This window comes from Sebastes fasciatus, chromosome 20 (genome assembly GCF_043250625.1).
Source record: "Sebastes fasciatus isolate fSebFas1 chromosome 20, fSebFas1.pri, whole genome shotgun sequence".
In the NCBI taxonomy this organism is placed as follows: Eukaryota; Metazoa; Chordata; class Actinopteri; order Perciformes; family Sebastidae; genus Sebastes; species Sebastes fasciatus.
In genome coordinates this window covers 10,298,356-10,313,837 of record NC_133814.1, presented here as the reverse complement: position 1 = coordinate 10,313,837, position 15,482 = coordinate 10,298,356, and the positions used below count along the sequence as shown (strand labels likewise).

At 41.2% G+C, this 15,482-nt stretch overlaps 2 protein-coding genes across 5 annotated transcripts in view; both read right to left on the bottom strand.

Moving 5' to 3' along the window:
• The window catches only part of uqcrc2b (ubiquinol-cytochrome c reductase core protein 2b), a 124,581-nt gene that overhangs the window by 81,342 nt on the left and 27,757 nt on the right, over positions 1-15,482 (bottom strand). The gene's annotated exons all lie outside the window — the stretch shown is intronic.
• Positions 124-15,424, bottom strand: usp42 (ubiquitin specific peptidase 42). Of its 4 annotated transcripts, XM_074619300.1 has the most exons (18): positions 15,297-15,424; positions 12,138-12,386; positions 11,340-11,546; positions 11,068-11,178; positions 10,744-10,843; positions 9,154-9,221; positions 8,965-9,035; positions 8,756-8,838; positions 8,519-8,630; positions 8,296-8,436; positions 7,836-7,936; positions 7,546-7,714; positions 6,109-6,840; positions 5,913-5,995; positions 3,356-4,477; positions 1,619-1,932; positions 1,441-1,506; positions 124-1,316 (listed from the first exon to the last, which is right to left on the bottom strand). In XM_074619300.1, the coding sequence occupies exons 2-17, from the start codon at positions 12,376-12,378 to the stop codon at positions 1,445-1,447; spliced, it is 3,717 nt and encodes a 1,238-aa protein (XP_074475401.1). In that variant the 5' UTR covers positions 12,379-12,386; positions 15,297-15,424; the 3' UTR covers positions 124-1,316; positions 1,441-1,444. The 4 variants fall into 4 exon arrangements, with proteins under 4 accessions (XP_074475401.1, XP_074475398.1, XP_074475399.1 ...); XM_074619297.1 differs by having other exon boundaries at positions 492-1,506; XM_074619298.1 differs by lacking the exon at positions 15,297-15,424 and adding an exon at positions 13,622-13,760 and having other exon boundaries at positions 492-1,506.

Sequence of the window (15,482 nt, the reverse complement as noted above, 5' to 3'; positions counted from 1 at the left end):
ACATCATAATTTGACCGCAGTGGAAAGTTTGTTCAACAAGAGGCTCGGATACAATCAGTCTATTCCTCGTATAATGTACAAAGGCAGACGGGAGCTTTTCAAAAATCCCTGACGACTCGTCAGTCATCTCAATCAGCGTTTTTTCATTCATTTCAATGCAGCTTGTAAACAAAGTCAAAGACCGAGAACGAGTTACAATTTCTGACATTAACAAATGTATTTTAAGGCTTTTACCTCATACAATGTATAAATTCTGACATGCTAAACTAAAAAGGTATAACAGCAGTTTTTCAACTTCTGTCTACAGTTGGAAAAAAATAAAAAAAACAAAAGCAAACCATACTAACTTTTGTCCAGAAAATATGGTCAAAATCAACATGAATTTGTCTAAAAACGGAGCAAAACAACAAAAACATCTACTGATAACCCTGATACAGGATTTTTACGTATAAAAATAACTGATAGTACAGTTCAAAATAAAATTCACAGTATTTTTGATGACGCTAGAAGACACAAACTGTATTTTTTCATTAAAAAGCAAACACAAATGGTCCACAGCCATGATAACAAAGTTTTGATGCTTTTTTTTTTTTTAAATGTTTAAAAAAAAAATGTGAGAGAGAGAAAGAGAGAGGCGTGATCCAGAGAGAGACCTCCGCATCTGTGAAAAAGTTTAAAAATTACAGAGTGAATCTTAGGCTTCAGAGCAAAAAAGAAAATGGAAACCAAATAAAAATAAAAGAAGCAGGGAAATGTCCTCAAGTCTGTCCAGGGTTAATGTGGAGGTATCAGGCAGCTCCTCTGTCTCATTCATGAAGATCTGCCTCCATTAGTTTGTCCGCTCCCAGTGGGATCAAAGAAAGAAACTCAAAAACGTTGCGGCTCTGTAGATATGGTGACATCTTGAACCTGCAGCCAACATGGTGCCGTACAGTTCGTCTCCTAGGCAACACATTTCCCTTTAGTTTCATTCGTATTTTGAAGCAGGTGGATATCCGCGGTGGATGTTTTCAAGTCCTGAGTTCCACTGAGCAGCAGTAGAGATGTTTAAGCTCCAGGCTTTGTTTGTGTTCATGTTCATACAAGTATATATTAATATTTTTCATCATAAATGTTTAACAGGTGACAGTTTTTCTTTTAACCATAGTTAGGAGAATTACGGCAAATAATTCAATGCCTTAAAAAAAAGGATTCTGAACATTTAAAACACTTTTAAATTGTGGTAAAAATACAATATATTCCCAACGAAGAAGCACCACGTCAAAAAAAGTTATCAATGTCATTCCTCTGCTGTTGTTAAAATGGTGGTGATGTGTCTGAAACGAGAAAGAAGAGGCCTCCATACAATCTGTTTGCATGTGCAATAAGAGTTCCTACTGTTTATTAGCACCGACTGTACTAGAGCATACTGTGATAATCATTAAACGGGCGCCCACTCACAGAGTCAGTGTTTCAAGCCACTGGAGAATCCGTGGGAGTCGCCGTTGGTTTGGCTGTAACCGTTTCCTGCAAAACAAGGATCAGCATTTTAAATTGACATCAAGCTCCACGGCAGCATTTACTTCAGCATGTTGGTTATTTTTGAGGATGACTTTTAAATGTGATAAATCTGTGATACCTTTGAATCCGTTGAGATGGTGGTGAGTAGAACCGTTTGTGGGTGAGCTGTGGTTGGAGGGGAGTAGATGGTCAGTGCTGCCATCAGTGTAGTCTGTTCGCCGGCGTTTATCTGGTGAAAAAACGTTGTCGTGTTTAGCGTCCTTGACGTCGTAGTAACGTCGCTTGCGGCTCTCCCTCTCCTCGCTGCTTCTGTTCTTGTGGCTCCGGGCCGCTCCAGGGCTGTTCTGCTCGGCCTCGTCGTCCCGCTGACTCTTCTTTTTCTTCTTCTTCTTTTTTGTTTCCGCGGCTCTGTCTGAATCCACCTCGGAGCTTCTGGGGGAAGACAGACAACAGATCGTGATTATTGTTAATCCACGACTAAATCCAAAACTGACTGAAGAGTCAGGCTTTGTCAAAAGCTAAAGACAAATAATGTAGAGCTACAACTAAAGAGTATTTTCATTATTGTTAAAGTCTATAAAATATCAAAACATTTTAAAAATGTTATATGACTAAGAAAAGCAGCAAATCCTTACATTTGAGGAGCTGAAACCTTGCTATGACAATTAATTCTCAAAATAATTGCAAATTATTTTTCTGATTAATTGACTAATTGTTTCAGCTCTAAAATAATGAATGAATATATATATATATATATATAGTTTACTTGGCTAATGAAAATGAATATTCCACTAATATTCCCGTTTACATGCAGCCTTTCATACTCCGGTTAACGTAACCGGTGGTGGAATTGTTCGACCAAGGGATGCACCGATACCGCATCGGATATCGGGCCGATACTGACTCAAATAGCTGGATCGGGTATCTGTGACAATGGGGCTGATCTATTAAATTCAGCTCTATGTTTATATACTATATAAATTATAGCCTTGAATTGTAATTCCAAGTTGTAGCAAGTTGCTGGTGTACGATTTATATTTTAATGATAAATAACAATTCAGTAAATTTATATCATGTATTTATTTGTCACATTTAGTTTGACAAAGTTAAGAAAGCGATGTTTAAGTCATGCCTGATGTTGTCCTACACGTAAAAGAATGATCCCAGTCACTTCCACACAGTGAGGCATACATCTCATTAATTAAACACTGCTATCGGATCGGTGCTCAGTATTGGCCGATACCCAAAGCCCAGGTACTGCTATCGGTATCGGGACTGAAAAAGTTGGATCGGTGCATCTCTAATTCAACCGTGCGAACACAGCCTCCCTTTTTCATTCCTTCAACCACCTTCTTGAAAAGGTCGGCGTTGCGATATTTGTTTACATCCAAAAACCTGTTGATATTCAAGTCTTTCATAATGTTTAAAAGTAGTTGTGTTTCTCCTTCCAACCAGAAATGTGGGCTTTTCTTTTGGGCGTGCATCTCTGCAAACAGCTGATTGTAGAGCTGGATGTAAAACAGACAATAGGTCGTGTGTCGCAAACTGCCGGAAAAATCCTCAATTCAGACCCATGTTCTGAATGTGCTGTATACATGTCCAAAGAATGCTCCTAAAACATGAATAATATCGGTATATCCAATATGTCTTAATCGGAAATGCTCCATTCAGAATAAGACCTAATTCAAAATATCCAAACAGGATATGCTGTTTACATGACCCGTATCAAATTCAGAATAATAGTGTCCATGTAAACGTAGTCAGTGAATGGCTGAGCAAAATGGCAAATATTACTATCCAAAACAAAACATTGAGAAGTGTCATGCAGCATGGTGGTAAAGATAGCGTTACTCACCCGCTCTCACGGTGTCTGTCTTTATCCTTTGACTTTTTCTTTTTCTTGCTCTTTTTGTGTTTTTTAGAGCGGCGGGTCTCGGAGCTGTCATCCCTCTCTTTGCTCGGAGGATCAGCCGTCCTCTTGTGATTCTCATCCTCCCTGTTCGGATCTGATTCAGACGTGGAGAGATGAGCCCGAGGGGGCGAGCCCTTGGACTTTGTGGAGGTTTCTGGCTCTGTAGTGGGCGAGGAAGTCTCCTCTTTTGACGGATAATAGTCCCTCTCCCTGCCGTTGCATTTGTCCTTCATCGCTCGGGATTCTCGACTCTCCTGCTGCCACCTCCCGCGGCCATTAGACTCCTCGCGGTGGGGATAACCGTGTCCCCGCCGCTCACGGTCCCAGCCCTCCCTGGACCGGTGGTGGTGATAGTGGTGGTAATGGTTAGAGCACCGGTCACGATCACGCTCCCTGGGGTGGTGGATGGGCCGCTCCCAGCGCCGCTCAGACTCCAAGTCCCTGTAGGAGCGATTGTGAGGAGTCAAACGATCTCTGTACGAGCGATGATGGTGGTAGGGATCTCGGGAGTCCCGTCTGTACCGATGCCGATCGCTGTCGCTTTCTCGCTCCTGACTCCTGTCCCTGTAGTGTCTCTCCTTGTCTCTGCTCCAGTCAGAGTACTGTCTGTCTCTCTCCCTGTCTCGGGTAGTTTGTCCTTCATTGCCTCTAGAACTGGGCTTGGACTGCTGATGCTCCTTAGCATCCGTGCGTCCTTCAGTTCCTGCTGACCGATCAGCGGTCTGTGGTAGATCCTTTGCTTCATCCCCACCTCTGCTAACCTTCTGTGGAGCTGCAGAGCCTCCATTGGTGCTTTGGGAGCAGTCTGGCGGGGTGGATAAGGCCGTAGGGTTGCCATGCGGGGCAGAGGAGGAAGCAGATTCTCTAGATGTGACAGAATGGGTCTTTGTAGCGGTAGCTGAAGGTGGAGAGCTAACAGCGGAGGATGCTGTATGCTCAGGCAGGGGTTCAGACACAGTTTTAGCCCTTGGGTCAGGAGTGGAGAGGGGCTGGCTTTCACTGGCAGCAGGATGGATGCTCTGAGAAGAACTGGCCTGGGATGAGGCAGAAGTATGCGCCTCTTTGCTGGAAAAAACAAACAAAACATTTAAATATTGCTTTGTATCACACTTAAGGGGTGCAACGTCTGTGTATACTGTAAAATGTAAGAAAAATAATGCAAATGTCAATGCACCCAAGTAGATTCTGAAACTAATTTAAGTCATTAACCGACCGACTTTACTGTCTTTCACAGGCTGTAGCAGGTTCAGTTTTAGAGCTAGAGTGAAGGTACAGATATCATATGAAACTAGAAAACCTAAGGAAATCTTGTCAGGAAAAGAAGCTGAAAGCTCCAAAGTTAGGCAAAAGTTTAGCGAGGGAATACTGGCATGGCTGTTTTCAAAGGGGTCCCTTGACCTCTGACCTCAAGATATGTGAATGAAAATGGGTTCTATGGGTACCCACGAGTCTCCCCTTTACAGACATTCCCACTTTATGATAATCACATGCAGTTTGGGGCAAAAACAATGCAGTTGTTTGAATGCCGTATAAATGTGTTATTTGTGCCTATTCTAAAATGACGTGTTTGAATATTTCTGCATCCTGGGGTCCCTAAACAGTCTTGAATTACATAAATTGGGTATCACTGTAAAGCTGAGACTCTTGTGGATCCAATGAGCCCAACTGTATTCATGTGTGATGATGTCAGTCCCCATTTCATTGTAGTGAGAACACTTTTTGAAACTTGACCTCGCTGCATAAAATGACCTGTGGTGACTTCTAGGATAATCACAGTCTCATGAAACTTTACAACCACAAACTAGAGACCTAGAGCATTCAGATGATGGATGGCTTTCCTGGGTAGATTGAGAATAAGGGGCTTTGTGAGCAGTTTCTAGAACAGAAGTGCTCACCATCCAATCGCTGAAAAATGAACGCAATTCTTGCAGAAATCTCCAAATGTCAAAAGTTTTTAATACCAAATCACAGCATGGCTTTTTCAATGGTGTTCCTCGAGGTCTTGGTGTTTAATGTGGTATTTTGGAGGGATTTTTTGATAATTTCTTTCAATTCTCGATTGGTAAAAAATGGTACAATTTAGCACTAAATCTGTATAACAAATAGTAGCAACCCAAAAATTGCTGCAACAACATGAGACATAATAGAGCATGGGAATGGCCATAATATGCTTCTATCATAATATTCTAAGCCCTTATACACTTTCACCATTCATTTTAATTAATGTTTATTTCTGCTTTATGACTAGAACAACTTGACAGTACTGAGCTGCATCTCAGGTTCCAGCTTTCAGATGATGTACACCACTTCTATGTGACATCTACTGATGACCTGTTATCTCCCCCTAAAGACACCCTGTCCCCCCGAAAAAAGACAAAAACAGGTCTATTGTGTGTCTCAGAGGGTTAAACTCACTAAACAAATAAGATTTTTTAACTGCTTAATATGTGGTTGACAGAGCAATAACTGTTCCAGCAGAGAATTAGATTGCTAATCTTACCTTGTTTGACTGTGGTCACTGTCTAGTCCATTAGCAGCAACAGTAGCCACAGAGGATGAACTGCCATGGCTACTGCCAGAGACCTGAGGAGCAAAAACAAGTCATTTATTATTTATCAATTTAGATACAAAACTACTGTTCAATAAGTTATCAATAATCAATATATTATGAAGCAAGAGCAAAAACCATCATTTACATTATCAGGGGTGCTGTGTCCGTTCACTTTGTGGTTTCCATAATGGTGCCCATTTTGACTGGATTTTGCGACGCCATTGGTTGGTCCATTTAATCCGTTACCGTTGTGGTGCACGCCTGACTCTCCGTTGGTGGCTTGAGTAGAATTATCAAAGACATCTCCCGTTCTGTTGTTTCCATTAAGGTGAGTCTTGGCTAGACAGCCGTTTTCCAGAGTGCCACAGTTCTCCTGGTCTGACTCCTCTGAAGACTCTTGGCCGTACGGCACCAAGAACGACGCTCCGTTCCCTCCCGTGTGGTGATCCCCGTTACTGCGAGACATGCCGTTAACGTGGTTAAGCTGACGTGGAACAAAGCGAACGTCTGAGGTAGACTGTGAGGAGGATAAAGAGCTGGAGGAGGAGGACGACGAGGAGGACGACGAGGAGGAGGAGCTGCTGCTGCTGCTGCTGCTGCTGCTGCTGCTGCTGCTGGCGGCAGAGGACGGCTGGCTGTAAGAGGACGAGGAGGAGCACGGGCGGTTCGGTTTGCCTTGTCCAATGTAGAATGAAAGCTTCTGGCGCTTGTCCTGGTCTGGGATCATCGTGGGCCGGCTGATTGAGTGAGAGATGGAAGAAGAGGAAGAGGCCAGTCCATGGCTGGGTTTCCCCACAACACTGCTGCTGCTGGTGCTGGGCTTGGAGTTGGTGGGATAGTCCCTCAGAGATCCATTCCCATTAACGTGGAGAGTGCGCTGAGGAGGAAACAAAAAGGACACAAGGATGTGTTTTGAGTGTCTAGGTAAAACACGGGCTATATATCTTAACCCTTTAATAACGGACCTCCTGCGGTCGGCCGCGGGAGATCGTTGTTTGCATGATCCTGTTTAAATTGATCTACAATAAAAACCATAATAGCTGGAGCATTCATTCTTTTTGCAGTGGAAAGCTAAGGATTCTGTCGTTTGCATGATCACATTGTATCCTCCTGATGACATCATTAAGTTACGTTACATGCAGAAAGTAACAACATTTCAAATAGCCTTTGCACTCGATCTGCTCATAGAAATGAGCATATGTCCAAAAATAAATAATGTGCATAGTTCAAATAACTTAAGGAATGTTAAGAATATTTTACTTTATGTTTCTATATTTAGAAATCTTTTGGATCAATATGTATTGTGTGTTTATTTAGTAACATTTTATGAAAAAACATGTCAGAATTTTGTATTTTCTTTGTATTTATGACACTTATTATGGTTTATTGACTTATATAACATTTTAACTTAGGTTATACAGATTTTAGGGACATGAGGAACTTGAAGATAGTCCAAGAAATTACATCACAATAAGCAAAAATGCCAATGTAGGCAATGGCGGACCATTTCTACTGCAGAGCTCAAAGGGTTAAATGGATAATATTCAAATATGTATTTAGATGTTAGTAAGTCCTGCAGTACCTTGGTCATGTGTGGTGGCAGCTGGGGACCTATGAAGCCAATGTTGTTGTTGTGGTGGACGGTGGTGTTCATGCGGGGTATCACCACAGGCCGTGGAGACGACTGACCAGGGATGCCCGGGTTGTGGCTTATGTGGTTGTAGTCCCCTGTTTTCTTCACATCACTGGACCTTGTGACACACAAACAAAAAGGGACATTAGAAATAGGTAACATTTTAAAGGGTTCATATTAAAGATTTTGAGACTTTTTAATGTCTCTTAGAATTTCTCTCAAAATGATGGTTGACTCACTTGATATAGAAAAGGACATAGGCCTGCTGGTTGAGAACAGACCTGATGTCACTGACAGACACAGAGGAGTCGTTCATCTGATACCACTGGCCATTGCTTGTCTGGGAAACACAACAGTTGGTAGGTTTTAGCACATCATTGTTACACATCTTCCATTTCTTTTTTTTTTCTTTTCTCTGTCAAGTACAAATATCATCATGTATAAATGTGTTATCGTACATATTTTAACAGAATAAGAATATTGTGTTTATATACTTCTATGCACTCGAACTAGGACCTGGAAAAATATTTTACTAAGTCAAGACCTCAGTCTGTTAAGAGCAAGAGTTGTGTAGGAACTCTGCATTAAACTGTTACTGTATGGTGAGTTGTTGATAGACCGCTGGAGAGACAAATGTGGCCACATGGCAACAGCATTGCCCTGATAGATTAGAACAGTGGTCCATAGCCGTGCCAGCACCTTAATATAGCAGAAGTAGTGTCCAGCGTGACAGCTGAATCCAGAGTGGACCAGCACAGCATACAACCCGTAGACCTGGGGGTCCCCTTGCGACTGAGACATGAAGGGCCGGAGGTCCAGGTACTCTGGATATTTCACATCCTGATGATGACAAAACAGCTGATTAATATCAAATATTCATAAGATAACATGGTTCTATTATAGTCAACACATGTCATGGTACCTTTGTGATTTTGCCTCCACTGAAGTTTGCAAAGCGTTTTAGTGAGAGGGTGAGCACGTTCGCGCTGCGATGGATGGTAAATCTCTTTGAGGCTGTGACCATTTTTTTGCACCTGAGGGAAATAAATGTTCAGTTAGTTAGCTGGTAAACACACATAAATTAGTAAACAAATAAATAAAACACTGGGTACTTCTTTGTCATCTTTTCTAAATTCCTTTAGTCTGTGAAACAACTCACTTGGTGCATTTGTAGGCATTTTCTCCATCCAGCTGTTCTGGCTTGACAAACTGCTCCAGAGCCTTGGAGACACTGGGAGCTGTCTGCATGGAGAGAAAGAAAAATAGATTTGAATACTGTTCTTAAGATCATTGCAATGGAATTAATTGATTTGTTACACATTTGCAGTAACACAGACATATCAGACCCACAAGTGATATTGTAATTACCTTAATTTCCAGAGTTATATCCAGAAAAGGGTCAAATGTATCGGAGACTGCTTTGCAGTTTAAACACTTAACTGAAAAAGGAAAAATCAGTGTTTATTTATTTAGTCTAGGAAAGCTGTAAAACAACAAAAAAAATACCTCATGTAGAAGAAACAAATCAAAAAAACTAAATCAACACTTCTAACTTACCTCTGGACCTTAGGTACCCGCCAAATACTTGATGGATGAAAGTGGTTGCCTGCGTTTGCCTGTCCAATCTGTCACAAAGATAAATATGAGGATGAAAAACAACCAATAAGCGTGATGACATAACTGACTGGTTACTTATTAATACAACAAACAAACAAATATTTTCTGGCTGAACTGGAACAGAGAAAAAAATGTCACTGTGCAGTATTTTGCACTGACAAGTCACAACATATTGCAGCTGAAAGAGCAGGAGTGAGAAAGGGTGGAATTGGAGCAAAAGTAATTAGATGAGAGGCCACCTGTTACTACAGAATGAGAATCGACTCGATACTGGAGGTTCTTAAAAATCACTTTCAGGCTCCTGAAAACCACAATGGCCATCCCCAGTGAGTATCTATTAAACTTGCATGTAGGCTTCGTATGCATACGTAACCTACTTGGCAATGGCTCTACACTGATGTCAGACATTTCAGTCATGAATACTTCAATGCATCTACATATAGCTTTTATGCAAGATTAAAAAGGTCTTTCACATCGGGGGCGTGACGAATAAACGAAACGAAAATGCAAAATACTCGCCTGCGAATACTATATGTCTAAGGCTTTTATTGTGAAAGGTAAGAATGAAAGGAGTGGATCTGGTCTGCACCTTTGTCAAGGTTGAAAGGAGTAATAACGTTTGCCGTCCTAGTTCAGACTACGGAGCCTCCATGTTGTCGTTTTATAATGGTGCCTTCAAATGAAACTCGTGAGCTTGTGTTTACAACATGGGACTCGTGTAAACAATATGCTTGGCGTTCAAGTGGTTAAGTTGTGAGAACACTGCTGCTAAGCAACAGTAATATTAACGTTACAGTCGGCGTCTAGAAGCCACAGAGGCTAACAATTTAGCAAGCTAGCAAGCGGGTAACATAATGCAGGAAATGCAAAGGCATAATGACAGAGGAAAAAGATGAGGCTGTTGGGAATATCAACATTTTCCTCAGACCTGTTATAAAATTACGAAGAAAAGCAATATACGACTAAAATTGTAATACATTAACTTATTATGCACCGAAAAATTTACTTCCATGGCCTCCCATGGAATGCTGAGCTTTCAGAAACTTTTCACTTAAAAGGTCGTGAATACCACAAGAAGGGGGCGTTCATATGGACTCTTCTCGTGAACACGGTAAACATCACCCAATTTGAAGGCACCATAAATAAAAGGTGCAACTCAACCGGTTCCACACTATGGGATTGATTGATGCCTTTATTCGTGGTGCAAAAGCGCCGAAAAATCAACCTTGTTCCGGAAAAAAAAAACGATATCGCTTTTTTCGCCACTCAATATTCACGTTCTATGTGAAATTCCTCACCACAAAAACAACAGTTTGAAAAAATATATTGACATGAGAATTAAATCGCAGGAAAAAAAAGCTGTATAACGGCTTTTAGACTGGAAGGCCTTTGCAGAATGTTCAATGAATCAGCACAATACACAATACATATAATACAGTAATACTTCCACATTCATTTGATGACCTATATTGATATTAAATAACTAATTATTATAAGCTGTGTAGAGTTTTGGAAATGTATGACACTTACTTGGTTCCAGGTAAGCAGGACTTTTGCATAGCATCCACTGTGTACCGCAGGAATTCGTGGGCATCCTCCTGGCTTCCATAGCGGAAGTGCTTAGCAATCCCTGTGAGGGAAAAAACACAAAACAGTACAATATATAAGAGGTTGATAAATGATATCGCACTTGCACGTTGATGCAAAAATTTCTCTTACAGCACACTACAAACTCCCACCAGAAAATTTCCCTCCAAAATTTAAAAAAGGTAAACAGCCACACAGCGCATCCTGTCATTCATTTCAGGTAATCATTTTGTAAAAAGTATTTTAGCTCTACAGACAACCACTTACTTTTGAGCTCGTTGAGCACACCTATGGGCTTAATGACATTCCCAGAGTTCGCAAAAACCTGAATGATGTGGTTTTGCATGGTGCACATCATACAGAACCCGGGCTCGTGACCTACGGCAAGGATGGACAAAACATTGATGAGTAAGATTCAAATCAGACCAGAAAGCAGCTCATAGATACAAGACTGCTGTGATAATAATAATTACTGCTTAACTGTACAATTACACAAGAACATCCATGGTACAAAGATGAACCATGAAACACTAACTTACATGTTTTGGAATGCTCCCGTGTCAGCAAGTAGTTTGCAAACGGAGGGGTATAGGTGAGACACTGCAGGGCTGAGTTGAGGAAGCAGGTGTTCCCCATGTTCTGCAGGCCTGCACCAATGCGGTGGACCTGGGTCCACTTTAGGTTGAGCCGCTCTGGAGGGAAGAGGACCTTCTGCGGCGAGTCAATGCCATCGCCACTGCTCATCACTGTACACACAGAGTCAATATTATTACTATGCAATGCATTTACCAGGTCCAGGATATCAACAAGCATCTTAATATATGCTAGATGTTGTATGCAAGTACATAGTGGCCCATAGTAAAAGGAACCTTCAGGACCTTACAGTCATAGCTATCAGTCTAAAGAGCAATGTGATCCTGACTACCGAGTAAGACTGTAAAACAAGCTGAAGGAGAAAAGACAAGACAGAGTTTCTCTTTTGTTTCTGCTGAACATGTCAGGCGGCACCTCTTTATATCAAAACACCAATTGCGTCACAAGCTCGAGAGATTGATCATGCTCTCAGTTTAAAACTGGCTTTGTTATGTAACTGGATGAATGAAAGTAGAGTGGAAGCAGTAACACAACACCCACAAAACCAGTTGTGTCACACACATACACAAACGGTAGCACAAAAAGTTAAGCTTCATTAGTGCAGCTTGGTATTATTAATGCATGTGTAACTCTTCTGTGGTTTTACTGCGTGAGGAATAAATGGAGGGTAAGGCGTATAGTTTCCTCCCAGCTTTCAAGACACACGCATTAACAACACCGCTGATAAAAGCCCTCGCTCCTACCTTGCTCCTTGGGCCGGTCCACAGAGGAGGGTGTGCTGTTGTACACTGCAGCTCCAGGCGTTGGGCCCAGGCAGCCTCCTGCAGCCTTCAGCCTCGGAGAGTCGCTGGGCATGGTGGGACCCATTGCCCAGCTGCTGGAGCAGCTGCCGTCCATCCCCACGTCTCCACTGGTAAAGGGAGATCGCTTACACCCGACTGACTCGTGGTCAGACTTTTCTGAAGATCTGTCAACTATGGTCATTGTTCATGCTGTATGAGGAGCAGAAACAAAGAAGTATACGACTTTATGAGCTGCTGAAAATACAGATTAAGTTCAAGGTTTTGTGTTTTTTTGTTTCTGTTGTTGCTTTATATATGGATACATCTCTGTGTGAGGCACGTCATGACAGTGACTGTATTCAAATATAGAGTGATAACATTTTCTTAGCTCTTCTAGTGATAAGTGAAACGCCTACAAAATTCTTCACGTCTTGTTCTCACAGACCATAGCGCACACAACTAATTTGGATAAAAACTTTATAAACATACACTTTATCTTAATCCTCATACATACATACAATAAATTTGATCTCTGCATTTAACCCATCCTAAGCATTTTGTAAAGTACCAAGGGAGCAGCTTGGGGTTCAGCGTCTCGCTCGAGGACACTTTTTAGAACTGCTTTTAATGTGTAATTAATATTGTGTGTTTTATATCTTTTTTATGATGTCCTTGTTTTATGATCTTTTTAAGATCTATGTAAAGTGTCTTTGGGTTTTTAGAAAAGGGCTATATAAATAAAATGTATCATTATTATGTTTCCTTTGACTTAACTAATTATTGGTTGTCTGTTGTATGTATGGATGTATGGACTGGGAATGCTACAAATGAATTGCCCCTTTGGGGATAACTAAAGTTGGAACTCACTCCCCAAACACATCAGAGACTGCACCAACCTGTCCACATTCAAATCACAAATCAAAACTCACCTTTTTAGAACTATCTTTTTTATGATGTCCTTGTTTTATGATCTTTTTATCTATGTAAAGTGTCTTTGAGTTTTTAGAAAAGCGCTTTATAAATAAAATGTATTATTATTATTATTATTATTAAAGTTGTCTGAACTGAACTGAACTGAACTTAATTAACTTTTGGTGATAAGCAATTCATGGGACACTTTGCAAGGTTTCCTTTATAAAAACAAACAGGAAACATTCAAGATGTTGACTTCTGTTTTGAATATGTTCAAACTTCTGCTAAAGTTACCTAGTGAGGGGCTAGTAGTTCAAAAGAGGAAATGTCCCGGTCGGAAGCACGTTTACAACAACAGCTGTTCCCTCCCACCTGCTCAGCTCCAGCAGACTGACTGGCTCACTCACGTTGGCTGGCTAACAGACTGGCTGCTAGGCCTTTAACACGCAGCGTCGCTAAACCTCACTAAAACACGCACTAAACCTCCCTTTTAGCACCTTTGTGGGACGACAGAGCACCGATTAAAAGCTCACCTTTTAGTCGTCGACGACTGGAACAGAAACGGGCTGATGAGGAACGAGGCAATCCCAAAGCCAAGAAGCACAACATGGAAACAGGCGAGCAGAGCACATAGCTAGCTAACACAAGGCCTATGGAAGGAGGATAGGTCACGGGTCTTGTTGTGTGGGGTACTGCACATGCGCAGTGTAACCACCTGACCCAATTCAATCTCCTTTAGCTGGAGTCTGTTTTTCTGTTAATAGGAGGTATGAACTCCAGGATAAGGGCCTTGTTTCAGGACAACATGGTTTATACTCCGGAAGGACACGCGAGAGTATGACAATAATTTCACTTAAAGACTTTAAAGATATTGCATACATTCATTGCTTTTTTGTTTTGTGAGGAAGAAATTGTTGACAGATATAATTCCATTTCTTTCATAAATACAAAGAAATTAGGCTTTTTTTTGGGTAAATTTACACTTGTGAATGTGGAACCTCGTGAGAATTCAAATTAAATTCTGAGAAAATGTTAACAAGTATAAAATTGACGTCTTTCCACAATTCACATGTTAATTTACAGGACCAGAATAAATGAGAACAAGTTTCAGGAAGGAAACAATTTACATCTATATGTCACTCTTTAACTTTTGTAAGAAATGTTTTACTGGATAAAATCTCTATCAACTTAAATGACACATCTTTTACCTTATTTGTTAGGAACTTTTGCGGTATGGACCTTTCTTCCAGTCAATATCACTAACAAAATTACTCCAATAAAATGTTACTGCCGGGTAAAATTAAGTTTTTGGTGAGAAACTTGAATAAATCCAGTTGTTTTAAGGAGATGTTTTCACATCAATATAAAATAGATATTAGAAAGAGAATTATGACCTGTTTAACTTCCTAACAACTTTCCAAGATCTCTTTTAATCAAAGCAAATATTTAAATATTCATAAATCATATGAATTTTGTGTTTTTATGCAAATAACCAAAGTACAGTACAGTACTGTGTACACTACCCTCCTTCCTACATGGTGTTCAAACACTGTAATTTACCATGTATATAATGTTTTATCTGCCACTTTTAAAATCTCTGCGCTTATTTTGTTTTTTCGCTATGCTTCTTTTGTATGTAAATGTTTTTAATGTTTTCTGCTGTTACTATGTATACTGTCATTTTGAAATAATAAAAAACACATAAAAAAAAGATTGCTTCGATTTAGAATAGTGCAGACCAGATTCTACTGCGCACGCGCAATACCCCCCCCTATGATATGATGATGCGTTGATGACGCGTGACGCAGCCTCCTTCTATAACCCTTGGCTAACAGCTAACCTTACGTGCGGGCGGCAATATTGATGCTAACGCTGCTAGCCTAGCGTTAGCTGGCACGATGGAGGCGGACTGACATGGCGTAGAGTCACACAACCACGAACTATGAACCTCAAACAGCAGCCTAACGTTCCTACTTTGAGATAAAGGTGGTTTATAACGCGAGGGTACCGTCCCGTGTCTGTAGCGGAGGAACGGAGGAGGAGCGACTCGTTACCGGCGGTGTAGTGAGTTGCTCACTGCGCTGCTCCGACATGACAGAGAACCGGTGTACCGCTACTACAACTAACCTCAGCCGCTCAGCGCCACTAAAACAACACCGCTGCACACTCAAAGTGGTAAAGATGGTAACAAATAAACAACACACTCACCTGGAACCTGTTATGAATACGTTAATAGCGGTTGTAAATCCATTCCCTTATTTCGAGCGGGTGTCCGGCGGTGAACAATGACGTAGCTAATTGCCCCACGGGTACATCCGGGGTACCTGCGATGAAACGAGCTCTCTGATTGGTCCGTTCGTGAGAGGGAACGTGTTTCAGGAAGATCCGTCGCAT

Coding starts and splice junctions, on each gene's coding strand:
- usp42 (XM_074619300.1), bottom strand. CDS start 12,378: ATGACCATAGTTGACAGATCTTCAGAAAAGTCTGACCACGAGTCAGTC. Junction 9,222..10,743: donor TCCTGCTTACCTGGAACCAA/GTAAGTGTCATA, acceptor TCTTTGTGACAG/ATTGGACAGGCAAACGCAGG. Junction 8,631..8,755: donor AATGCCTACAAATGCACCAA/GTGAGTTGTTTC, acceptor TATTTCCCTCAG/GTGCAAAAAAATGGTCACAG.